The 25010-nt window shown below is 44.5% G+C and overlaps 5 protein-coding genes across 11 annotated transcripts in view; 2 read left to right on the top strand and 3 right to left on the bottom strand.

The window, feature by feature from the left end:
- Positions 1-2930: 2930 nt before the first annotated feature.
- mzt2b (mitotic spindle organizing protein 2B) lies at positions 2931-7592 on the bottom strand. Of its 2 annotated transcripts, XM_014138546.2 has the most exons (5): positions 7375-7592; positions 6829-7041; positions 6224-6381; positions 5010-5156; positions 2931-3995 (listed from the first exon to the last, which is right to left on the bottom strand). In XM_014138546.2, the coding sequence occupies exons 2-5, from the start codon at positions 7020-7022 to the stop codon at positions 3838-3840; spliced, it is 657 nt and encodes a 218-aa protein (XP_013994021.1). In that variant the 5' UTR covers positions 7023-7041; positions 7375-7592; the 3' UTR covers positions 2931-3837. The 2 variants fall into 2 exon arrangements, with proteins under 2 accessions (XP_013994021.1, XP_013994024.1); XM_014138549.2 differs by lacking the exon at positions 5010-5156 and having other exon boundaries at positions 7375-7591.
- A 228-nt stretch (positions 7593-7820) lies between these two features.
- LOC106568315 (E3 ubiquitin-protein ligase TRIM23) lies at positions 7821-14859 on the top strand. 4 transcript variants are annotated; one of them, XM_014138545.2, is made up of 11 exons: positions 7821-7929; positions 8739-8901; positions 9094-9215; positions 9417-9695; positions 10187-10369; positions 10662-10877; positions 11095-11229; positions 11332-11461; positions 11543-11653; positions 12337-12461; positions 13104-14859. In XM_014138545.2, the coding sequence occupies exons 1-11, from the start codon at positions 7834-7836 to the stop codon at positions 13281-13283; spliced, it is 1740 nt and encodes a 579-aa protein (XP_013994020.1). In that variant the 5' UTR covers positions 7821-7833; the 3' UTR covers positions 13284-14859. The 4 variants fall into 4 exon arrangements, with proteins under 4 accessions (XP_013994020.1, XP_013994018.1, XP_013994019.1 ...); XM_014138543.2 differs by having other exon boundaries at positions 11308-11461; XM_014138544.2 differs by having other exon boundaries at positions 10641-10877.
- A 578-nt stretch (positions 14860-15437) lies between these two features.
- On the bottom strand, positions 15438-20054 carry ppwd1 (peptidylprolyl isomerase domain and WD repeat containing 1). The gene is made up of 11 exons (XM_014138550.2): positions 19756-20054; positions 19446-19548; positions 18935-19038; positions 18690-18810; positions 18091-18538; positions 17700-17890; positions 16969-17158; positions 16346-16527; positions 16109-16190; positions 15822-16004; positions 15438-15661 (listed from the first exon to the last, which is right to left on the bottom strand). Exons 1-11 carry the CDS (start codon positions 19886-19888, stop codon positions 15518-15520), a joined length of 1881 nt encoding a protein of 626 aa, XP_013994025.1. The 5' UTR covers positions 19889-20054; the 3' UTR covers positions 15438-15517.
- Positions 20055-20123: 69 nt separating this feature from the next.
- LOC106568318 (protein SREK1IP1) lies at positions 20124-23480 on the bottom strand. Its single transcript, XM_014138551.2, has 5 exons — positions 23191-23480; positions 22755-22799; positions 21253-21411; positions 20757-20829; positions 20124-20652 (listed from the first exon to the last, which is right to left on the bottom strand). Exons 1-5 carry the CDS (start codon positions 23201-23203, stop codon positions 20487-20489), a joined length of 456 nt encoding a protein of 151 aa, XP_013994026.2. The 5' UTR covers positions 23204-23480; the 3' UTR covers positions 20124-20486.
- A 57-nt stretch (positions 23481-23537) lies between these two features.
- The window catches only part of LOC106568334 (spliceosome-associated protein CWC27 homolog), a 49287-nt gene continuing 47814 nt past the window's right edge, over positions 23538-25010 (top strand). The window contains exons 1-3 of one of the 3 annotated variants that reach the window (XM_045692500.1): positions 23613-23959; positions 24492-24573; positions 24760-24903. In XM_045692500.1, coding sequence (XP_045548456.1) covers positions 23952-23959; positions 24492-24573; positions 24760-24903 — 234 coding nt within the window. In that variant the 5' untranslated portion in view covers positions 23613-23951. Of the gene's footprint in view, positions 23960-24491; positions 24574-24759; positions 24904-25010 lie in introns of those variants that run through there. The other 2 variants (XM_045692501.1, XR_006758409.1) reach the window with 2 other exon arrangements.

Raw genomic sequence — 25010 nt, 5'->3', positions numbered from 1 at the left:
TCCTTGTTTACCATGTGCGCTGTGCAAAAAAAAAAGAACACTGGTCCTTTTTAATTTATTTCTTTACTGTTGTGGGAGAGAGCAGAGTAGAGGAGGAGCCCTCGTGGAACTGCAATAAATCACCTGCTTGTTCCCCCCCAACTTTCCATCCAACCCATCCCCATTCCAGTGGCGGCTGGTGGGAGGAGCTACATGAGGACAGGCTCATTGTAATGGCTGGAATGGAATGGATGGAAATGAGTCAAACATGTGGTTTCCATATGTCTGATGTGTTTGATAACTTTCCAAATATTCCATTCCAGCCATTACAATGAGCCCCTCCTCCTACAGCTCCTCCCACAAGCCTCCTCTGCGCCAGCCTCTTCTTGGTTCCCAGGCCCTAAACCCCCCTCTCTTCATCACATACTGATGGATGTACCCCTATCCTACTCCCCCTCGTCATTGCCGGCTGGGCGGGGAAATCGTTTCACCCTATGAAGAAGACACATTAAGAGTCTAATCCTGGTGGGGGGGGGGGGGGGGGTATTTTATTTTGAATTTTAAGACCCATTTTAGGTATATAAAAAAAAAATTGACAAAAAACAATTATTTGATAAAACATTGAATTAGCCCTTACTGCTATTAGCCCATAGAAACACATTGAATAACAGATTCATACATGGAAAAACACTTTTTTGCGGCGCTAAACTACTTCCATATACACTTCAATAAAACGTTTTAACTGGTACCTGCTACCTTCAGATGCTGCAACATGGTCTCAGAGCATTTTGTATTATTCTGTACGTAGCATAAATCTGAGACATGCCAAAGAGCCCCACAGTGGAGGTGCCATAATACCCATAAAACCTAGCGGTCAAACAAGGAAATGGTTCCAATAGTTTTTCCACAATTAATTTTTCCGAGAGGGGATTTTTAGAGACACTTAAAATAATGTCTGTGTTTCGTATAGGCTCAGCCTGGCATGGCATTTTGATAACCATGTAAATCTCTCTCAGACAAAGGGACTTTTATCAATATATTCGTCTCTATTTACTCTCAGATTCGAAAATGCTAATTAGCATCAAAGTAGACATCATGCAAAACTACAAATCCCTGCAAGCTCCTGCACGTCATCTCTAGCTGATACCTTTGCTAACAGGTATTGTGGCAATTTAAAACTTGCACAAGACAGTTCACCGAATGTAGCCTATCTTTTAATTTCTACATTTAGCTAACATTAGAGAGTTAATCCAGAGGTTCTTACCTTTGCCTCAATTCGTCAGTCTGGGCCAGATCATCATGGCATTTGTAGTTCTTTATGATAGCCACATTAGCAGCTAATTAGTATGCGAATATATTGATAAAAGTCACCTTGTCCTAAAGAGATTTACACAGTATTCAAAACAGGGTAAGCCTACACGAAACACTGCCCTTATTTTAAATGTTTCTTAAATCCCCTATGGGGTAAAATGTATGGTGGAAAAAAGATTGGAACCATTTCCCTGTTTGATCTCTAGGTTTTATGGCTGTATGCGGTGGATTAACACCAGATATCTATCTCTAGTTTAAACAAACAGATTTTTATGGGGATTATTTATTATGATATTTAGATTTCCGCAGGTGCGCAAACATCGACTCTAGGGGTCTTACACACACACACACACACACACACACACACACACACACACACACACACACACACACACACACACACACACACACACACACACACACACACACACACACACACACACACACACACACACACTTTTACGAATGTGCACACAAGTGTCCCTGAAACACAAATATGTGTAAACAAACAAACAAACACTACTTCCTTATACACAGACAAAATGTAGATTCAAAGTAATGGTCACTGTAAAGTCAGATAAAAGGCAAATGCTACAGAACGTAGAATATAATTGTCATGTAAAATATGGAATCGTGTTGGCCACACATTGGGCCACCACATCTGCAATGTTATGAATGTTTCATCTCATTGAATACAACCTAGAGCTACATAATATGCTTAGGGTGTGTGTGTGTGGGTTTACATTTTGGATTATATTTTTTTAAACCTTTATTTAATTAGGCAAGTCAATTAAGAACAAATTCTTATTACAATGATGGCCTAACCCAGCCAAACCCTAACCCAGACGACACTGGGCCAATTGTGCATCGCCCTATGGGACTTCCAATCACTGCCGGTTGTGAATCAGCCTAGGATCAAACCAGGGTCTGTAGTGACGCCTCTAGCACTGAGATGCTGTGCCGTAAACCGCTGTGCCACTCGGGATTTGGTGTGAGATTCCTGGCAGGCACACCCCATGTGCCTTCAGTTCCCCCTAGAGGCCAAAGAAACCAGAGACACATCTCAGTAAATGTTTGAGTCTGTCCCTGAGTGAAGACAATACAGTGTCTTCCATTGCCACATCACACCAGCCGTTTAGGGAGAGACCATAAGGTCACCACATACCTTACAGGCCCAACTCATTCAACAGACAATGTTGCACTGGCGAAAAGTCTTTATTAGAGTCAAATAGACGATGAACAGTACACATTTCAAACAGTAATAATCGTTGTCCTGTATACAAGATTCACTGGAGGATGTCAGAACCATGAACCTGAATAGATATAGTGCATATAACTTATCTATTCAGTATTTACAGACAGGGAGAGATAAAGGAAGAGGACACCTTTAGAATATCAGTGGTATGAATAAGAACATTATTGAATTGAACCAATGCTATACGATGAGGCATTGTTAAGTCCTAGAGAGGTGATCTGTGCAGTGCTTTGTTCTGTCTCTTCCCAGCTGTAGCATCACAAGAGACCGAACATTACAAAGCCCACCACATTTTACTCACCATCTCCTAGGTACACACATGATACAGTAGACTGTATTGTGATGGGTTTCATTATGGTGGACAGAGAAAAGAACACGCAGTAGCTCGTAAAAGGTTTCTTTTTTATTTTGACAACATTTTGGGACCAGCATGTGCAGCATTAACTGCTGCCTCTTCACTCACCTTCTCCTGGTGGGTATCAGGCAGAATACAACAGCAGTCTGTTGTGTTGGACAAGAGAGGCAACAGAATTGGCTGTACTCTAGTAACTCTCGCTAAGCGAATGGAAATTACAACAAGAGCCCCAGTATTGTGTTGGATTTCAGCATGGTAGACAAAGACAACCAACACACCTTGTATAGAGGTCCCCAAAAGTGTTCTTTTTTTTATTGTGACAAGATGGTATGAAAATGTTTGGTTCCACAAGTGCTGTAACGGTGAGCAATTTAGACAACTCTTCTATGTATGTTAATGGTATAAAAACAACAACAATCACAAAACATATCATTATAAAACAGTATTTTCAGATGGCACCCCTCTTATAAGACAGAACGGTTTATATCCTATCTAAAGTATGAGCCCATGGTACTGTACCAGAAAACGTTTCTGTCAACCCATATCCTCAACCCAACCATTATACGCCAACATATCCCAATGGACTCTGGACCCAAAGAGGCACTTCTCCCAGCCTTTTGGCAGGTCGAAAATCAGCACTGGTGATCAAGAGGTAAGCATTAGAGGTCAAACGGATTCTGACTTTCAATACTGTATCTGAAACAAGGTTCCTCCTCTACTCATCTGACGTGGAAGCATATGAAAGGTGAAAGCAACATGGTGGACTAGGTTCATACCTTCACTAAAAAAAACTGTCTTATATTCATTTATCTTAATTCAACCACGGAGGAGAGGAGATTAATTAGCCGTTAACGTAGATGAAGGAAAGAAGATGAGGAGAGGAAGCAACTTAAGACTTGTGAGGTGCCCCATCAGTCATCCCTCCTTCCTATGGGGTCTAGTTGGTGGTAGTTGGGGTGATCTGTGAGGAGGAGCTGCTGCTTCCAGAGCTCTTGGTGGTCTTCTGCCCCCTGGTGGCGCTGGGCTGGCGTGGCACCCTCTGGCTGGAGCCCTCTCTGCTCTTCTCCCCGTGGCCCGCACCCGCTTTACTACGCACTGCAAAAACAAAGAGAAGGGCAAGAGGGATGGTTAGCGTTGTGTGTGTGTGTGTGTGTGTGTGTGTGTGTGTGTGTGTGTGTGTGTGTGTAGCTGTCATGCAAGCCAAAATGGCTGTGTTTGGGGTGCAATAAGAACATGCAGATGAGCATGTTCAGATGAGAGACCAATGAGACACTTATGAGAGCATGACAGACAGCAATGAAGATGGAACACTTTATTCAGTCTCGACTCTTCCTAAATCGCCCTATGGGGAAAATGCCTCCCCCTCAGGCAGGTGAATCAAATTCAAAACCATGCAGTCAAAAACTTTTTGTCAAATATAGGGCTGCAGTCGACATGAGTAGAGAAAACACAAAAACAGCAAGATGAGGTTAACGAACAAACGCACATACACTCAGAGTCCAGTTTATTAGGTACACCTATTTAGTACCGGGTCGGACCCCCCTTTGCCTCCAGAACAGCCGGAATTCTTTGGAGCATGGAAATGTTGCTCAATTGGTATCAGGGGACCTAACGTGTGCCAGGAAAACATTCCCCACACCATTACACCACCACCACCAGCATGTATCCTTGACACCAGGCTGGATGAGGCCATGGACTCATGCTGTTTACACCAAATCCTGACTCTGCCATCAGCATGACGCAACAGGAGCCAGGATTCGTCGGACCAGGCAATGCTTTTCCACTTTAACATTCAATCGAACAGTAACTGAATGTCTCGATGCCTGTCTGCCTGCTTTATATAGCAAGCCACAGCCATGTGACTCACTGTCTGTAAGAGCAACCCATTTTCATGAACAGGGTGGTGTACCTAATACACTGAGTATACCTGAGTCCACACGCGCACACACACTGTGAAGCTCCTACACACTCTACAAGTAAAGTCAGTGCACAAGGTGAAGACATTGAAGTACTGGAGCCAGACGGGCAAAAGAAACTGAGAGGTTGAAGAGTTTCTGGAGAGAGATGGAGGGATAGAGGGAAGAAAAGGAGAGTGAGTGAAAAGGGGACCTTGAGAATGAGGAGAGGAGGTGTCGTAGACCATCTTAGAGTTGACCCTGGTGGGCCTGGGGCCAGCAGAGGAGGTGGTGGAGGAGGTGGTGGGGGGAGGTGCAGGGGGCTTAAAGCTTTTAGGGCCAGACACAACAGAGTCCTCTTCTTCAGCAGCGAGATAGATACGCACACAGAGTGTTTGTGCATACACACCACAAGTACACAGAAACACACATAGAGAAGAATTGGAGAGGAGTTAGAGTGCAAACTGAAATATACAGGTAACATTGTAAAGTTACTGTTTGACTGGAGACCAATGTATCCTATTCTCTTCTCCATTCATTTCTATTCAGCTGGCTGGCCAAGACCACAGTGGAGTGAAGTGGAGAAGAGAATAGCAGCAATGTATTAGTTAGTGAGGGGAATAGGAGACATTGGAAGATTAGGTGTAGAGACTCAGCTGGGGAAGTGAAAGGGGGGTATATCTTGTCTGAGCAGGATACAAGGGTTTAAGCAGAAAGCTGCAAAGCAACAGAAAGAGATCTATATTTTCTATTCCACCTAAATAATAAAAACAATAACTATCCGACAGACAGACATACAGGTACCGTTATGGTATGGTAGAGTCTCCCGTGGCTCTCCTTCCAAATCTTGTTGACTAAACTTGTGGAAGTCTGGAGAACTTTAGTATTGGTTTTTGCATTACAATGGGAGTGCTAGCATTCAACGCTCACATTTGATTGGCTTTGAGTAGAAATTACATTTCCCCTCAGGAGAGGTATTTCGTTGTGTCTCGGTTTTCCTACTTCGTCAGCCAACGTTTTAGTAAGCTATACGACGTTAGTTTTCAATCTTATGCATGTAGGTTGCAAGTCTGAAAATGTTTCAGAAACACAACTTCTGTTTGGAGCACCATCCACGCTAAATATTTAATTGGTTTGATAACAGGAAAACGCGACACTAGTTTCTATCTTGACTCCACCACATTCCACCCTTTTTTATCATCTTCATAAAGGGAAATTCCCAAGGCTTTCTAACATAACTTCTGAGGCTATAGAAACATTAACGCTCTTCCCTGTCTGTCCCTACCCGACAGACATGTACTGTTATGTAGAGGAAACAATGAGCTATATACTCTGGCTGGACTACCAGTGAGAAAGCAGTATTGTTGCAGAACGGGAAACCACAACCCCGCTTTAGCTCTCTCACCACCTGATCCAGACCCTACTGACCTCTGGGTTCTGTAGGGGCTGTGGTGGTGTTGGGGTAGGAGGTGGTGGAGGAGTCTCCCATGGAGGTTTCAGCTATCCTCTGGCCAGCACACATGGCCTTCAGTGTCTGGAACACAGCCAGTGGAGCCACGTTCATCTTCAACAGGTCCACAATGATCCTACAGGAGAGGACAAGGATTAAACTAAGAATACAGTGTACAGACTCGCTCTCTCACACACACACACACACACACACACACACACACACACACTCGCTCTCACACACACTCGCTCTCACACACACTCGCTCTCACACACACTCGCTCTCACACACTCGCTCGCACACACACTCGCACACACACACACACTCGCTCACACACACACACACTCGCTCACACACACACACTCGCACACACACACACAAAAATCAGTCAGTGTACTGGCCTGATCAATGCATTAGTCAGAGTCTAGGTCTGTAGTATAAGATGGGTTAAAAATAGCTCAGAATAATGTTATTGGCCAGACAGAAAGACAGGGGATTGTGTATTCAGATCAGAGGAAAAGGAGAGGATTGATGAGGAAAGGAAGCCAAGTTAGACTATTGAGATGCCCCATCTCAGACGTACTTGAAGACCTCCTGGTCCATGGCGATGCCTGCGGCCTGCGTCAGCTCAAATAGCTCACTCTCCTCGGCGTTGAGGATCTTCTTCTTCTTCATGGCATACTTGGTGACGTTGCCGCTGACCGTCACGCCCATGGCAGGGGAGTCTGGGGCCGTGGGGAGGGGCCCGGGGGCGGTCTGCTGCTGAGAGTGAGACATGACAGGTCACCTCAGTTACCTGGGGGCCAAGAGAGCGGGAAGAGATCAGTATGAAGGAATCTCATTAGCAATTCAATCAACAACAAAAGAATGTCATGCATTTGCTCCATTGTTCATTTTTTTTTGATGAGCCCACTCATTGGTGGTATGCACGCCTCTAGTATCATACAACATTTAAATGTAATTTTAGCAACTTCGTCAGCTAGCTAGCAATCTATGTTTGTTTGGCAAGAATTGTGAATATGGCTACGAAACGTAGCTAAAGTCGCTATCTAACTAACTTGGCCCTATTCGGCGCGGCGTCCGCTTGCCAATACCTCCTATAACATTATTGCAATGAAAAGCTTCTTACCTCAGCGCTAAGTGGGGGTAGACGTTATTGAATTAGTGTAGTACTTATTTAGGGGGAATGATCAGCCTATTTGCGTTGACGGTTGTCATTCGTATTGTTCAAAACATAGGCGCGGAATAATCACGTCACGGTTATAGAAAAAAGGAAAGTGCGTAAGTGTTGCAGAAAAAACGCAAGAGGACGTTAAAATCTAAAAACCCTGGAACCGACGCGAACAGATAACGGACTCTTCCATGTCCATATAAGGGGTTATGGATAGTCGCCAGTTTCATTGTACCTTTAAAATATATATATATAACCGAAACGTATTTTCTAATTCTTATCGATCCAACACAAAATAAGCACCAAAGTTACATTTTATAGTTCCATTTTGTCAAATTAACTTTGTGGCCTACAGATATTCCGTATATGCATTTTCGAATCCACACTAACTGTAAATGGTTTAGTCCTAGGTCTAGGATGGCCGCTGCTGTGGGTGTAAACAAGCAGGGGACCGCAGCAACGATGGACGTCTGTGTTCGGCACGTCAGGGGGGCCACAAGCAGCACGGTGAAGGTTGGTTGAATACTTGCACGTCTAAATAAGCATATAAACAACGTTTGAAGGCGATACGTCGTTTGCTCAAATTACCGACAAGGGCGCTCGGATCGGGGGAACTTTCAATTCTGCTGTTTTGCGGCCGGGCCGTAAACGCATTGTCAAACGATCGGCCTGGATTTTTTTGTGTGTATGCGTAGACAATAGACATGCAATCCACAAGATTACAGACAGAATCACCATCTGGGTTAAGTGCCATGATCACAGCTTTTTGTATCAACCATGCAACTGCATCAGCTAACTTCACCTCTCATTAGCAGCATAGCATGCTAACGTTAAGGCGCTAAGCCGCTAGCTATAGCTAACTACTGCTGATACCCAGTCTAACATTTTGTTAACTTGCTACTTCTTTGTGTAGAACATTGTGTGCCATCTGAAAAGTCACTAGCTGGGTGCAGTTGATTCAGGAATCACCCTCAAAATAACATTTAACACCTTCATAAAATTGTGCGGTTTTGCATGACAACTTCAATGAAATGGAGATTTCGCAGGCAGGCTAGTGTTGTCGCACTAGCTAGCTACGCACTTTAATAACAAACCACCATTGTGTAGTTAGCTGTGTGTCTTTTCGTCAACACTACACTAACCAAATGAGTTCCATGAGAAGCCAGATGAATTTACCAACGGGAAACATGACACAGACACCATCTCAGTCTATGCAGAAATAAGTCAATTTTGAATTGATATGCAATGACAAGGGGTCCATCTAAGTAAACTCAACCTATGTGTGCGGTTGACGCGACCTGCATGTGTGTTGTTGTCCCCAGGTGTTGGAGTGTGGGGTGTGTGAAGATGTCTTCTCTCTCCAGGGGGACAAGGTCCCCCGGCTGTTGCTCTGTGGTCACACAGTCTGTCATGACTGTCTGACCCGGCTGCCCCTGCATGGTAGAGCCATCCGCTGCCCCTTCGACAGACAGGTTACAGAGCTGGGTGAGTTCCGTAGGGTTTAGTTTCTATACAGGCCTTTTGTGTTCCTGTGTCAGTGAGCGTGATGTAACATCCATCACAATATAAGGTCTAACGTCTCACTTGTTTACTTGAAAGCTTTTAGTCCATCGCCTCTGGGAAATGTGTGAATGATTTGATGATGAATGAATGCGTTTTATTGACTGTCTCTCTCAGGGGACTCTGGTGTGTGGGGTCTGAAGAAGAACTTTGCCCTGCTGGAGCTTCTGGAGAGGCTGCAGAATGGAGCATCCAGCCAGTTGAGCATGGCAGAGGATGCACTAACAGGCATGGGAGAGGTAGGCAGTAGTTAGCCCCACCCTGGGTTCCCATCTTTCATCTGCAATTATCTGAAAACACAGAAATGATAGGTGAAAGCTATATGGGAATTGGCTTTGATCTGCCTAGTTCTTTCACATCCATCCATCCAATTCTCAAGGACACTTACTTAATGACAACGACACATGAAATGTAACACTATCGTATGTCCTCCCCTCCAGTCTATAATCCGCTGTGACGAGGACGAGAGCCACACGGCGTCTATGTACTGCACGGTGTGTGCCACCCACCTGTGTGCCGACTGCTCCCAGCTCACCCACTCCACCCGCACCCTGGCCAAGCACCGGCAGGTACCCCTGGCAGACAAGCCCCACGAGAAGACACTATGCCCGCAGCACCAGGTCCACGCCATCGAGTTCGTCTGTCAGGAGGAGCTCTGCCAGCCTGGGCCGCTCATGTGCTGCGTGTGCAAAGAGTACGGCAAGCACCAGGGACACAAGGTACGGAAGGTGGAGGAGGACGAGTCAGCTGGGAGTAGCCTCACTGGTTGTTGTATTTATTGACTGACAGGTCAATCTCTGAAGCAACGTTCCTAGCAACACTAGAGACAACAAGCAAATCAGAATAGCTAAATGAATGGTCACTTGTCGTTGTACTGGTTGGTAGTTCAGGTGGTGTGATTTAGGGCTGTGACGATCCCAGTATCGCAATATTTTGTCCATGGCGAAAATGATAGTACAAAGCAGACCAAACTCTTTGGTGCTTTAAAAACCTGCTGTATGTAAAATATTGTGTGATATACTGTAGCTAAATAAATAAATGTGACTCTGGATGACAACATAATTATGTTTGTTTTCAACATTAGGAATGTTTTCCTAAAGAAGTTGAATCCGCTTCGTGTTTTGTTTCCTTGCCACGATACTAATGAGGATTGTCCTGGCCCTACTATGATTGTGTTCATTTCTCCTTGCTGATTGCTTCTTTCCTGTAGCATGCAGTTCTGGAGGCAGAAGCCAATCAGATCCGTGCGTCTATCCTGGACATGGCCCACTGTATCCGGACGTTCACAGAGGAGGTGTCGGAATATTCCAGGAAGCTGGTTGGGATCGTACAGCAGATTGAGGGAGGAGAACGGATAGTGGAGGATGGCATCGGCATGGCACACACTGAACATGTAAAAACAGCTGGCTGTGGATAACAACTTTTTGCATACTAAACAACAGATTAACTTTAGATTTCAAAGTGGATAGATAGGCTATTCAAATGTAATTGAGGTATAATCGCTGTAAAGCTGTTACTGTATTTACAAATTATGGTAGCTACATCTCAAAGTCCTGGGAAACATCATTGTATTTCCTTCCAAAAAGTCATAACATTGCTTATGGTTTATCATAGTGTATATTTCATGATGCGGTGTGTAATCTGTGTATTCCTGATGGACTCAGTCGTCTGTGGGTGTTCCCCAGGTCCCAGGCACGGCAGAGAGCGCCCGGTCCTGCGTACGGGCCTACTTCGCCGACCTCCACGAAACGCTGTGCAGACAGGAGGAGATGGCGCTCAGTGTAGTGGACGCACATGTCAGGGAAAGGCTCATTTGGCTCCGGCAACAGCAGGAAGACATGACCATCCTACTGTCCCAGGTCTCCACAGCCTGCCTGCACTGCGAGAAGACACTGCAGCAGGTAGGAGCCAAAATGGGCCACTGGTGGGCATAACATCTCTAGAGCACACTGTAGGAATGCAATCTCTGCTTGCACTGGATGGTGCCCTCATTTTCAATAAGAACCACCAAGGTCTTCCTAAGGACCTTTTTATGGTCTGAAATCAGATATGAAAATCACATTTGCAAATGTGATTTTCCTAAGTCATGACTGATGTCTTCCCTGTGTCTCTCTGTAGGATGACTGCAGAGTGGTCCTGGCCAAGCAGGAGATCAACAGACTGTTGGAGACTCTACAGAAACAGCAGCAGCAGTTCACTGAGCTGGCTGACCACATCCAGCTAGACGCTGGTATCCCCGTCACATTCACCAAGGTACAGCACTCTGCTCTACTCTGTAGGAATACAAAATGTCATACACTCCATTGAAAAATAATTAGTAACTTCATTTAGACTACATTGTTTTCTCTGTTCCAGGACAACCGGGTCCACATCGGCCCTAAGATGGAGATCCGGGTGGTGACCCTGGGATTGGATAGTGCCGGGAAAACCACCATCCTTTTCAAGCTGAAACAGGACGAATTTATGCAGCCCATCCCTACCATAGGTAAACCCACAACAGTGTCTGTCATTAAAATGTACCTTAATTGTATTGCCACTAGCCACTCCTCGTCCTTGTCATCTGTAGGTTTTAATGTGGAGACAGTGGAGTATAAGAATCTCAAGTTCACCATCTGGGACGTTGGTGGGAAACATAAGCTACGGCCTCTCTGGAAGCACTATTACCTGAACACACAAGGTATCTGTTTACCTCTTTCTTTCATATTACATGGTTCCCTAACATGTACTGTATACTAAACGTTAGGAACACCTTCCTACTATTGAATTGCCCTCAGAACAGCCTCAATTCGTCAGGGCATGGACTCTACAAGGTGTTGACAGTGTTCTACAGGGATGATGGCCCATGTTGACTCCAATGCTTCCCACGGTTGTTTCAAGTTGGCTGGATGTCCTTTGGGTGGTGGACCATTGTTGATACACACGGGAAACTGTTGAGTGTGAAAAACCCAGCAGCGTTGCAGTTCTTGACACAAACCGGAGCGCCTGGCACGTACTACCATACCCCGTTCAAAGGCGCTTTACTTTTTTTTTTTGTCTTGCCCATTCACCCTCTGAATGACACACACAAACAATCCATGTCTCAACTCTCTCAAGGCTTAAAAATCCTTCTTTAACCTGTCTCCTCCCCTTTATCTACACTGAATTTATTGGATTTAACAAGTGACATCAATAAGGGATCATAGCTTTCCCCCTGGATTCACCTGGTTAGTCTCTCATGGAAAGAGCAGGTGTTCCTAATGTTTTATACACTCGTATATCAATAACTATGACAAATGTACTGATTTTGAAAAGAGAATTGTAAGGATGATTTGAGTGAAGAGGGCCCTGACTTGTTTTTTTCTGTCTCCTTTCGCTCTCCAGCGGTGGTGTTTGTGATTGACAGCTGTCACAGGGATAGGCTGATGGAGGCCCACAGTGAACTGGCCAAGCTTCTGACAGAGAAGGAGCTGAGAGACGCCCTGCTCCTCATCTTCGCCAACAAACAGGTACGCGCACACAACCCCTTGGTCCAACAAACAGGTACGCGCGCACACAACCCCTTGGTCCAACAAACAGGTACGCGCACACACAACCCCTTGGTCCAACAAACAGGTACGCGCGCACAACCCCTTGGTCCAACAAACAGGTACGCACGCACACAACCCCTTGGTCCAACAAACAGGTACGCGCACACAACCCCTTGGTCCAACAAACAGGTACGCGCACACAATCCCTTGGTCCAACAAACAGGTACGCGCACACAACCCCTTGGTCCAACAAACAGGTACGCACACACAACCCCTTGGTCCAACAAACAGGTACGCGCACACAACCCCTTGGTCCAACAAACAGGTACGCGCGCACACAACCCCTTGGTCCAACAAACAGGTACGCGCGCACACAACCCCTTGGTCCAACAAACAGGTACGCGCACACAACCCCTTGGTCCAACAAACAGGTACGCGCACACAACCCCTTGGTCCAACAAACAGGTACGCGCGCACATTGATTAATTAGCCCAGGGGGTAAGTATCCGAGCTGGTACTTAACCCTAACTGCTCCTGTAAGTAGCTCTGGATAAGAGTGTCTGCTAAATGACTCAAATGTTGATTGACTGATTAGCTCATTGATTCGTCTATCACCTGCAGGACGTCCCTGGGGCTGTGTCGGTGGAGGAGATGACGGAGCTGCTGAGTCTCCACAAGTTGTGCTGTGGGAGGAGCTGGCACATCCAGGGATGTGACGCCCGCAGTGGCATGGGGCTCCACGAGGGCCTGGACTGGCTGTCCCGACAGCTGGTGGCTGCAGGTGTACTGGATGTGGCCTAGACCTCCCCTTGCAGCAGGGGGGCTGGACGTGGCCTAGACCTCCCCTTGCTGCAGGGGGGCTGGACGTGACCTAGACCTCCCCTTGCTGCAGGGGGGCTGGACGTGACCTAGACCTCCCCTTGCTGCAGGGGGGCTGGACGTGACCTAGACCTCCCCTTGCTGCAGGGGGGCTGGACGTGACCTAGACCTCCCCTTGCTGCAGGGGGGCTGGACGTGGCCTAGACCTCCCCATGCTGCAGGGGGGCTGGACGTGGCCTAGACCTCCCCATGTTGCAGGGGGGCTGGATGTGGCCTAGACCTCCCCTTGCTGCAGGGGGGCTGGACGTGGCCTAGACCTCCCCTTGCTGCAGGGGGGCTGGACGTGGCCTAGACCTCCCCTTGCTGCAGGGGGGCTGGACGTGGCCTAGACCTCCCCATGCTGCAGGGGGGCTGGACGTGGCCTAGACCTCCCCTGATGACTGACTTCTGTTACCAAGTAAAACCCTCTTACCATAGATCCCAGAACGATCTTCTTAAACCATCCACACCATAAAGACCTGTCCACCATAGACCTGCACCAGTCACATCTACCTAAACCTTTTACCTGATGATTGGCTTATGGTATACCCAGTCCTACCAAACCCTAAATCCCATACCTTTCACCCCATACTAAGGCCTTAGCCCTATATTCTATAGCCGTTCTACCCTTCTCACCCCTAACCCACAGCCAGTGAATCCATCATTAGTCGTAATGCTTTGTACTCTGCTCTGCCGTGGGTATGCTAACAGGGATTCCCTCAAGCTTACTAAACTAACCTGCTTATAAGACTACACATTCCCATATTGCCTCAATGCAGATGAGATTAATTTCATGGCGAAACTCCATGTTGTAGATTTTTTTCCGTTGGTACCAATGTACTTGACTTGTGATGATTTCATGTAATTCAGCATCAGGTCTTGAAATGACACCGGTAGTGAGCTGAGTTCAGCTATTATTGACGTTGGTTAAATAGTGCAGTTGAGTGAAAAATCTATTTATGTTGGGTAGGTAGGGGACATTGTAGTAGCTGTGGTGGGAAACGTCTAAAGTGTTATATGAAACCTTTCTCCCACCTGTTTTGTGGAGTGTCTTGCATGCAGAATTCATTGGATGCACTTTTCTGCCGCTTTAATACATCTGGGTTGTGCTCATGAGGGTGCAATGTTTGACTCATGTTGCAGATGTATAGACTAGACATGATTCCTTCATCTAATTGACAGAGGATGATCTACACACTATATTTCTGAATGTTCCAGAATGTTGTGCCCTACAGAATGTGATACTGGCTTCTTTTGAAACCAGGACTCCTGGTTTAAATTTTTTCATCACAACCTGTGATGGTCTTCTGTTTTAGCCCATCTGTCTGGAGTGCTGATTGTTACATTCTACATTAACGTTACCCACATGTAGATGTGAAACTTAGTCAAAACATTAACCAAACACCTTTCAACTCCTGTTATTGTATGGAGGAACTATCCTTTGGTTTGAATTCACTTTCCTCATTGCTATGTTGTTACTACTTCTATGTAAAAATAAAATGCATGTGTGAAGAACCTTCCCTCTGTTAAAGGATCTCTCAGATTCTGACATTAGTTTTTGAAACATTTAGAAGCGCAGTGCAAATCCACACGTTACTCGTGGATTTGATAAAGGCTTTTGTAAATCATAATTAATGTGATGCTATTAAATAAACTGTCTGGATGTTGCTTTTTTAAATTTAACTAGGCAAGTCAGTTAAGAACAAATTCTTATTTACAATGGACGGCTAAACCAGGATGACGCTGGGCCAATTGTGTGCCACCCTATGGGACTCCCAATCACGGCCGCATGTGATACAGCCTGGATTCGAACCAGGGACTGTAGTGAAGCCTCTTGCACTGAGATGCTGTGCCATTTGGGAGCTTATATGGTCCAACCCATTCAGAAAAGTTGCAGCTAGATAACTAAAATGATTCTATATCCTGTCAGACTCCATTGCCAGTAACATGGACATTTCTATCTGAACGTTCTGTAATGAATGTTAATAAGACACTGGTTTATTCAAAGTACAGCTCTGTTGACAACTATGTTACTAAGCAACCAACAAATTCTTAATTTCTCACATCCAAGAGAAAAAAATGCAACAGGCGGCAAGATGCATTCTTGAATAATCCAACACTTTACTTTAAAAATGGAACGTAATAGTACACAACATACTGGTGAGATGGAAACATGATTACTTGATGGTGATGTTAATGATGCTGATGTCTTCGTAAGGTTTGTCTGTTTTAGGGTTGACTTTGAGGTTGGAGATCCGCTGAACCACCTCCATTCCTTTGGCACTCCTTCCAAACACGGTGTGTTTGTTGTCTAGCCAGGGCTTTAAAGACAAGTAGGGAGAGGTGTTCACTTAGGTTTCTTTGTACATAATGCAGAAATGTACAATACTTGATGAAACAAGGATAAAGATATTACTTCAACTGAAGGAATGCAGAGAAAGTAAAATATCAGACTTCACAGAAAATGAGCCCCTTAGTTACCGTTGGCACGACGGTGATGAAGAACTGTGATCCGTTGGTGCCGGGGCCTCCGTTGGCCATACTGAGTGTGTAGGGCCGGTCGTGTCTCAGCGTGGCATGGAACTCATCCTCAAACTCCCCTCCCCAGATACTCTCCCCTCCCATGCCCGTCCCTGTAGGGTCCCCTGTCTGGATCATGAAGCCCTGGGTGGAGAGGAAAGACAACAGTCAAAACATAGGAACTTAATCACAAGATGTGACGGACTACTACAAAGTCAAAACAATGAGCAGTGATTAAAATGTCCTACCTTGATGACGCGGTGGAATATGTGGCCATTGAAATAACCATTCCTGCTGTGAACACAGAAGTTCTCCACTGTTTTGGGACACCTGAGATACACAAAGTAGTCTATAAACATAAGTAAAATTGTCCAATAAAATATCATAATTGCAAAACTGTATAGGTTCTGAGGAAAGTTAACAGACAGAACCCATGGCATTGCAAATGGAAAGGAAGCCCTCTAAAACAACAGAGGGTGACCTACTCGACAGGGAACAGTTTGATGTGGATGTCTCCCATGGTGGTGTGGATGATAGCGCTGTCTGACACTCTCTTGGGCCCCTCTGCCTGGGTAGCAGCCATCACCTCCTCCTTAGACGGCTTCTCGTTGAACACGTCTCTGTCTGACTCGGCACTTTTAGTGTCCTCCGGCTCCCTCTTGGAGAACTACCAAGACAAAAGAAGGGATCGTGACAAAAATGCTGAGGAAATTATGTAATGCGGGTGAAAATATGGCAAAGAATGAAGCGATAAGGCACGAGGGGGTGTGGTATATGGCTGGTATAAGGGCTGTACTTATGCACGACGCATCGCGGAGTGCCTGGACACAGCCCTTAGCCATGGTATATTGGCCATATACCACAAACCCACGAGGAGCCGTATTGCTATTATAAACCAGTTACCAACGTAATTAGAGCAGTAAAAAGAAATGTTTTGTCATACCCGTGGTATACGATATACCACGGCTTTCAACCAATCAGCATTCAGGGCTTGAACCACCCAGTTGATAATAGCAAATAAATAGCACTGCTAGGGAACAACAGTAATAGACCATTTCTCTTTTGGACGGGCTACAATTGCACTGCAGGGACAAATAAAGTTGATTACCATGTAGAAGCGGTTCTTCTTGAAAGCAGTACAGAAGATGGTGGGGTCTGGCATTGTGCTCTGCAGGGCCGGGTTGTCTGATGCCTTCATCTCGATGGTGGGAGCTGTGTTGCATGCCTTGGCAACCCCCTGGAACAGGCTCAGCTTCACCACACGAATGTTCTCCAGCTTCCCCAGGATACGTACACACCTGAACACACACGGGTGGGAAATAAAAACATGTTAGACTAATGCTCTTGTCACTTTCACAAGACAATAAAGGGGTTTCATGAAAACATTGTTGGTGCAAGGGTTAGAGGCAGTCCACAACCCTGGCCCTAGAGAGCAACAGTGTGTGCAAAATGTTTCCATCCAGACTTAAAACATCTGATTAATTTAATTTATCATCAAGAAGCCACAGGTCTTCCCTGTGGCTCAGTTGGTAGACCATGGTGTTTGCAACGCCAGCATGGTGTGTGCAACGCCAGGGTTGTGGGTTCGATTCCCACGGGGGTCAGTACAACATTTTTTTTTTAAATGCATGAAATGAAATGTATGAAATCACTACTGTAAGTCGCTCTGGATAAGAGCGTCTGCTAAATGACAAATGTAAATGTAAGAACTTGATAAGTTGAATTTGTGTTTTTTTGGTGCAAAAAGCCTGCTCTCCCTGTAGCTCTCCGTGGCTGACAACCACTGTGTTTTTAGAGGATATTACTGTCTGAAGTCCATTTTGACCATTTAAACGCTACCTGTTGGTCTCCACATTGATGACCTTGATGCCCAGCATGGTTCCGTAGAGGACAAAGTGACCCGTCTCATCAAAGATGATGTTGGTCAGCCTGATGCCATCCACTTTCTCCAGTTCCCTCTCCACCGCCATCCTCCGGCCAAACTCCATGTCTGGCAGCTGTTGCTTCATTTGCTGCAGCTCTGTGAACTTCTACAGGATCAGGTCAGAGATGGGTCATGATGAGAGAAATGAGCACAGTTCAGATAAATGCACTGGGGAAATGTGGGAAACGGTGAATACTACGCTACCAATGTCAGTATCTTGTGATAAATTATAACAAGATGTAGCACAGTTTATTAATAGCAATATGAAATAAAGTAAAGTCCCGATTCTGAAAGTTGGACACTTACCGATAACGACTCATCAAACACCCTCATCAGTTTTCCCGTCAGGAAGCGGAAGATCCTGACTTTCCTGTCGGTTGCGATGGTAGCCATCTTCTTCCCGTCGTGGGAGAAGGCCAGGCTGGTGGGGTAGGTTTTGTTTTTGGCAAACTCATAAAGGTCTGTGTCAGTCTTATACTGCCAGTCCACGTGCCTGGGGAATTTGAACTCGCTGGGGAGGCCGGTCCAATACTCCAGCATTCCAGCCTTGTCTGCGGAGACGATAACCCTGTATCTAGGGTTGAGGCGGATCTGGGACAGTGGAGAGGAGTGCATCTTGTCAAAGGTGTGGAGCTTCTCGTTGCTTCCCCGTCCATCATAGACGAAGATCTTCCCAGTGGATTTCTCTGAGCAGGCCACGCAGCAGATGGCATCGCCTGGGTTGTAGATCCACTCACACTGGCCAGGGTGGAAACTACACAACACACAGAGCAGAGGAATGGCAGATCATAAACTCGTATGGTGTTTTTGAAGTGGGAGAAGGGATATCTTTTGGCTTTAAGGAAACAAGCTAAATTGCTAAACGTTTCACCTGAAAAAACAATAAGCAAAAGATGCAAACTCACCCCAGCTTCAGCATGTTGATCATGTCAAAGTTGACCACATCAAAGACTTTCATGGCCTGGTCGTCCCCAACAGAACAGAAGAGAGCTCCATCGGCACTGACAGAAATACACTCTATAACTCCTGTAACACATAGAACAAGAAGAACAGTGAATTATAGCCCTGAAATTACATTTCAGTCAGTCTAAAGCCCAATCTGAGGTTGCATAAAGATACATGTTAATTCATACAGAGGCATTATTCGTACCCAGATGACTGCGGAAGTGTTTGACAAACTCTACCCCCTCATCTTCTTTCTTTTTCCAGAACTTCACATGGCCGTCCTGACTGGCTGTGATGATGAAATCTGTCCTGGAAATGAAAATAATACAAGAGTTTATGAGGCAGACTGATCAACATTGGTGTGTGTGTGTGTAACATTTGGCATCCAGGAAAACACAAATCAATGTACCAGGAAGTAAACAAATCAGCACGTGAAAGTGTCTCATGCAGGACCAAGACGGAACCACAGCCTCAGTCAAAATTGGCAATATCGTAAATATTCATGAAAACCCTAATTTAAAGGTTAAGCATAAGATTACCTGTGTGGTTAAGGTTACTGTTAAGGTTAGGTTCAAAATCCGATGTTAAGAAGATAAATTGTAGATATAGGCAGGGTTTATGACTATGGCTGTGATAACTAGTGATGATCGACAAAGAGCCATATACCTGTAGCTAGAAAACTGCAATAGCTAGTTATCTAATGTTACAATACTTACTTGGAACAGACAATGTGCGTTATAACATCCCTATGCATGTAGCTCCTCTCGTACATGGCTGCCGATGGCAAGTTGTCCAAATACACACGTTCATACTCCAGCACTGTACAAAAACAAAAACACTATTGTTAAAAGCAAGCACAATGAGAGCAACACGATTTTCAGCTTTGTTCTGGGACATTGTTTTAACAATAGGCACTCTAGCTAGCTTAATAGCGAGGAGCACAGAAGTTAGCACACATCCAGCAATGCAACATAGCTCGCTAGCTCAAGTTGTTTTAACTCGCTGGTTAGCTTTTCCATCATAAACCTTTTCTCTTCTTGGTCTGTGTCGCCTCGCTTGGCATGGGTCCAACCCATTCCTCCTCTTCTCCGGCTTCTCCTTCATCCTGATTATCGTCTAGTTTTCGTTTCAGATCTGCGTTCTCTGTGGTGGCCGCCATAGCTGCCGAATTCACTGTTTTCCCCTCGGTTTCCGTATCCGTTCACCGCGGGCTTGGAGAAAAACTCAATAGCTTAATACCGCTCCCTGCAGTACTGACGTGGAATTAAAGTACATGGCTCTGCATCTATCCTTTCTTTCATCTGCCTTTTCCATTCTGGTAACTTACTTGAAAGATCAATACTTGAAAATAAAAAGTTCAAACGGTTTGCTAATAAATCAGATAATCTACAAGCTTTCTATGTATAGAAAACCTTTAATATACAAATTCCATCAATAACAAAAAATAAAATACTTTCAGCATTCACCAAAGTCAAACAAGTAACAGTAAATGTGGGTCCATTATTTCAATTGTAGCAGAGGCTATATTGACCAGACCTTGAATCTGTGAAACACGAGGGCCAGATACACTCAGTGTCTGCACCTATTATTTTCCATAGGACATAAATCATAGAACAAAATATCAAATTAAAGTTTCAAAAAACTATAATATTTTATGGTAAAGTGTGTCTAAATACATTTTCATGTCTTAGTTTGATTCCTCTGTTAAATGACAGGTGCAAATACTCAGTAAATCTGTCCCTAAATGTTCCATCTTCTCAATCAGTGTCAGAGGACCTGCTGGAGCTGTCAGATGAGGAAGAATCATGTTTCTTCTTCTGCTTCTTCTTGTGACGTTCCTTCTTTTCCTTCTTGCCATTTTTCTTGTGGCTTTTGTGCTTCTTTCTCTTCTTGCTCTCATCTTCGTCACTTGATGAAAAGGACCTGCAAAAAATTACAACATCCACAGTTATTAAACATACAACACCACTGAGACTAGACATAATTATTTCTCATAGATACTGGAATAAGAAGACAATGTGACGTACCTCTTCCTTTCAGACTTTCTGACTTTACTTTTCCTCCTCTTGTGTTTAATTTTCCTGGCGTCCTCCAGGGAACCTACAGCAACCAGGACAAATACACAAAACCATTCAGACAAAAAAAAAACACTTGAATAAAAGTGAGCGCAACACAGGTGATGAAGCCAAGACTAGGTCATATAACTGTGTATGTTATAACAGAGTAATACAGCAGTGCTAAGTCTGTTATAACATAACTATTGTTCTGTTATTTGTGGAACAAGCTTCAAAATGTTCTTAAATGTGATGTTTTGGTGCCTCTAAGACAATTCAGAAATCTTATTACTGATGAATGTGTTTATTGTTTATGACCGTGTTTTTCCTTCTGCTTGCATTTTGATGTGTGTATTTTCTGTAATTCAGGGCTCATCTGCAAAAGAGACCGTGGTCTCAGTACGACTCCCTGAGAAAATAAAGGTTAAATAAAAATAAAATAAAAAATTGTCTGTTGTACTGTATTGACCTTTTGAGTCTTTTCCTCCCCGGCCCAGCTTGTCGTTAGGCAGATCCTCCTGCTCGTCCTCAGTACTCTCTTCGCTGCTTGTACTGCTCACGTCCAGGACAATGTCTTTCCGGGGGTCCACACGCACAAAGTTACGGCACTCGAACGTCAGGTGGCCCGCTGATGAAATGACAAGGGTACAGAAGAGAGTAATGAAGGGAAGTACTTTAGAGAGCAGCTGTATCTAGCACAGTATGATTGTGACAAACAACATCTCCACTTCACTGATCCTCAACACTGGGGCCCCACAAGGGTGCGTGCTCAGCCCCCGCCTGTACTCCCTGCTCACCCATGACTGCGTGGCCATGCACGCCTCCAACTCAATCATCAAGTTTGCAGACGACACAACAGTAGTGGGCTTGATTACCAACAACGACGAGACAGCCTACAGGGAGGAGGTGAGGGCACTCGGAGTGTGGTGTCAGGAAAACAACCTCTCACTCAACATCAACAAAACAATGGAGATGATTGTGGACTTCAGGAAACAGCAGAGGGAGCACCCCCCTATCCACATCGACGAGACAGCAGTGGAGAATGTGGAAAGTTTTAAGTTCCTTGGCGTACACATCATGGACAAACTGAAATGGTCCACACACACAGACAGTGTGGTGAAGAAGGCACAACAGCACCTCTTCAACCCCAGGAGGCTGAAGAAATTTCACATAAAACCCTCAAACTTTTACAGATGCACAATTGAGAGCATCCTGTTGGGCTGTATCACCACCTGTACGGCAATTGCACCACCCACAACAGCAAGGCTCTCCAGAGGGTAGAGTGGTCTGCACAACGCATCGCTGGGGGCAAACTACCTGCCCTCCTGGACACCTACAGCACCCGATGTTACAGGAAGGCCAAAAGGATCATCAAGGACAACAACCAACCGAGCCACTGCCTGTTCACCCCGCTACCGTCCAGAAGGCGAAGTCAGTACAGGTGCAACAAAGCTGAGACCGCGAGACTGAAAAACAGCTTCTATCTCAAGGCCATCAGACTGTTAAAGAGCCATCACTAACACAGAGAGGCTGCTGCCTACATACAGACTTGAAATCATTGGCCACTTTAATAAATGGATCACTAGTCACTTTAATAATGTTTACATATATTGTATTACTCATCTCATATGTATATACTGTATTTTATACCATCTATTGCATCTTGTCTATGCCGCTCGGTCATCGCTCATCCATAAATGTATATGTATATATTTTTATTCCATCCCTTTACTTAGATTTGTGTGTATTAGGTAGTTGTGGAATTGTTAGATATTAGCGCACTGTCGGAAATAGAACACAAGCATTTCGCTTCACTCGCAATAACATCTGATAACCATGTGTATGTGACCAATAAAATTTGATTTGACACACTCAGGGGTCAGGGGACAGCAAAGAATATGGTGTAACTGTATTCACAAGGCTTGAATATGTAGAGTTAGAGACATGACATAAGCAATAAAGATTACTTACGATAACCACATTTCTTACACCCAGCTCTGATGTCCTTATTGGGACCTACAAATTAAGTGAGAAATCAAATCATTTAGAAATGTCACAACTTCTTGCTTTGTTGATGTGTAGCAAAAACGTAGGCCTGTAACGTTATATTCCACGCCTAAAATAATTGGATTACTTCTATGAATCACATTGAGACTAGCTATAACATAACACAACTATTATCAAATGAATAGGGAAGCTAAACTACCATACACAAACTATTGTCGAAATAACTTTAGCTAGCTATCTAAACATTGAGCACAATCATGCTAGCTAATCGGAGGTGCAAGGCAAGCTAACCTAGCAGTCCATAAAAAAGGCAAGTATTCGACAGTTAGGCTATAGCTAGCTAACTCCAATTGCCATTATAATATGACATCCGATTAGTTTTAAGTTGGATCAAACATACCTGATGCAGCCATTATCACACTTTATCGACAAAAACCTTGTTGCGTTCATAAATTTCAAACCACAAAGTTCCCAGTGGGTCCTCTACAAAATAGCTCCGGTAGGAAATATCAACTGGTTCGTTCCCTCTACCGTCTTTGGTAAAACCGCATTTTGAGCGGATTTCACTCACAACTTGAGAAATAATTCTAATTTACTAGTATTTTTGACTCTCTTCTTTTTCATACATCTTTCATAATGAGGGTTTTCTTGATATAAATGTGCAAGCCTCCTTCAAGCTAACTTATGTTCTGTGCGATGTTTTAGTGGGATTGTTTACAATGTAACACACGGACCACATTTTTGAGATGAATATGAAAATAATGATTCATCTATATTTTAACAGATTTGTGTAATTACGTCATTTTCCTACAAATATGTAATAATAGTTCGTTACTATTTGAAAAATATCACCCTCGAACTAATATTTGGGGAAAATGCTTCCAAGCATTGACTTGGCAAATACCCTTCACCTCCCATTGATTTGGGGTAAATAAAACACCCATGTTTAAACAACATGGCGGTTGACAGTAATCTGGGTTAGCAACAAATGTAGACATTTATCTCTACATCTTTGCAAACCACTGAGTGCTGAATTCTCGAAAAAAAGTAAATTAGCTATCTATTCTACTGCTGAAAAAATACAACGGATTTCCGGTTTCTAGTTGTTCGTTAATCTCAACGACAGAATGAGCAACATCTACATTCAAGAGCCTCCATCAAATGGAAAGGTGAGCGCAAGCATTTGTTCCCCTGACGACCCTTAATAATATCTCACTGTCACTACAATGGCTTGCATGATAATTTGTTCTGTATGATCATAGTTTATCTTTGTCTAGAAACCCGACATTGAATTGCATTGAATTCTACGTGGGGCAGAAATGAGCGTTTGTATCAGGAAAGTTTACTCTTACGACCTCTACAAGCCAGGTTGTTAAATACCCGTTGTCGGTGCGGTTCGGCCTTTTGGCGGTAGGGATTTGAGACAATATATCACAGGAAGGTATAATTACATCAAATGTTCAAAGCGCTGGTAGTACGTTCAGATTTCTATCATCTGAATTATATGCACAATATAAAATGCACGAGATGCATGCGTACTTGCCTAACTCGTGCACCTGTTTACATGGTTCTGCTAGAAATCTGAACTAGCACTTTGAAAAGTTGATGTAATTATACTTTCCTGTGATGTCTCACATCACTACCAAAAGGACCAACCGTATGGACAACAGGTTAAGTAAGTTAAAATATTATTCCATATAGTGGTGCCAGAGTTCATTGTCCAAGGAGGAGATCCCACAGGCACCTGGACGGTGGAGAGCCCATCTATGGACAGCAGTTCAAGGTTAACTTTCACTGTCTCCATCACCTCATTATCTCAGATCATGTTCAATCCCCCCAAAAGATAGACTAGACATAAACGGAACTCATCTACTTGGAACCTTTGCCAACGCACCCATACTACTGCTACTAATGATGAAACAGTGGGGCTGATTCTTGTTTTTCTGTTGGTTCTTTCCCATGTTCTCAGGATGAGTTCCACTCCAGACTGCACTTCAACAGACGAGGCCTGGTTGCCATGGCCAACGCAGGGCCCCATGACAATGGCAGCCAGTTCTTCTTCACCCTGGGCCGGGCAGATGAGCTCAACAACAAACACACCATCTTTGGAAAGGTAAAACGCCAAAAGAAGATCCATGCATGTTGTAAATCTTTTAGTATGCAGCATTTGTAATCTGAGCCAACTCAGTTGTAATTGCAGCAAACAGATTCTAGAAGCCA

Source organism: Salmo salar, chromosome ssa13, assembly GCF_905237065.1.
Source record: "Salmo salar chromosome ssa13, Ssal_v3.1, whole genome shotgun sequence".
Classification (NCBI taxonomy): Eukaryota; Metazoa; Chordata; class Actinopteri; order Salmoniformes; family Salmonidae; genus Salmo; species Salmo salar.
The sequence above is the reverse complement of the archived record's forward strand: the minus strand, read 5'-3'. Positions and strand labels throughout refer to the sequence as shown.

What these genes read in the sequence shown, in the direction of transcription:
- mzt2b (XM_014138546.2), bottom strand. Translation starts at nt 7,022, where the DNA reads ATGTCTCACTCTCAGCAGCAGACCGCCCCCGGGCCCCTCCCCACGGCC. An exon ending in ATGGACCAGGAGGTCTTCAA is followed by an intron (nt 6,382 to 6,828) that starts GTACGTCTGAGA and finishes CCTCTCCTGTAG; the next exon opens with GATCATTGTGGACCTGTTGA. An exon ending in CTCCTCTCCTCATTCTCAAG is followed by an intron (nt 3,996 to 5,009) that starts GTCCCCTTTTCA and finishes TTGTTTTTGCAG; the next exon opens with TGCGTAGTAAAGCGGGTGCG.
- LOC106568315 (XM_014138542.2), top strand. Translation starts at nt 7,834, where the DNA reads ATGGCCGCTGCTGTGGGTGTAAACAAGCAGGGGACCGCAGCAACGATG. An exon ending in CACTAACAGGCATGGGAGAG is followed by an intron (nt 9,216 to 9,416) that starts GTAGGCAGTAGT and finishes CCTCCCCTCCAG; the next exon opens with TCTATAATCCGCTGTGACGA. An exon ending in GCAGCCCATCCCTACCATAG is followed by an intron (nt 11,462 to 11,542) that starts GTAAACCCACAA and finishes TGTCATCTGTAG; the next exon opens with GTTTTAATGTGGAGACAGTG.
- ppwd1 (XM_014138550.2), bottom strand. Translation starts at nt 19,888, where the DNA reads ATGGCGGCCACCACAGAGAACGCAGATCTGAAACGAAAACTAGACGAT. An exon ending in ACGCACATTGTCTGTTCCAA is followed by an intron (nt 19,039 to 19,445) that starts GTAAGTATTGTA and finishes TTTCATTTCCAG; the next exon opens with GACAGATTTCATCATCACAG. An exon ending in TGTTTGATGAGTCGTTATCG is followed by an intron (nt 17,891 to 18,090) that starts GTAAGTGTCCAA and finishes CTGATCCTGTAG; the next exon opens with AAGTTCACAGAGCTGCAGCA.
- LOC106568318 (XM_014138551.2), bottom strand. An exon ending in GTGTAAGAAATGTGGTTATC is followed by an intron (nt 21,412 to 22,754) that starts GTAAGTAATCTT and finishes TCATTTCATCAG; the next exon opens with CGGGCCACCTGACGTTCGAG. An exon ending in AGAAAGTCTGAAAGGAAGAG is followed by an intron (nt 20,653 to 20,756) that starts GTACGTCACATT and finishes AATTTTTTGCAG; the next exon opens with GTCCTTTTCATCAAGTGACG.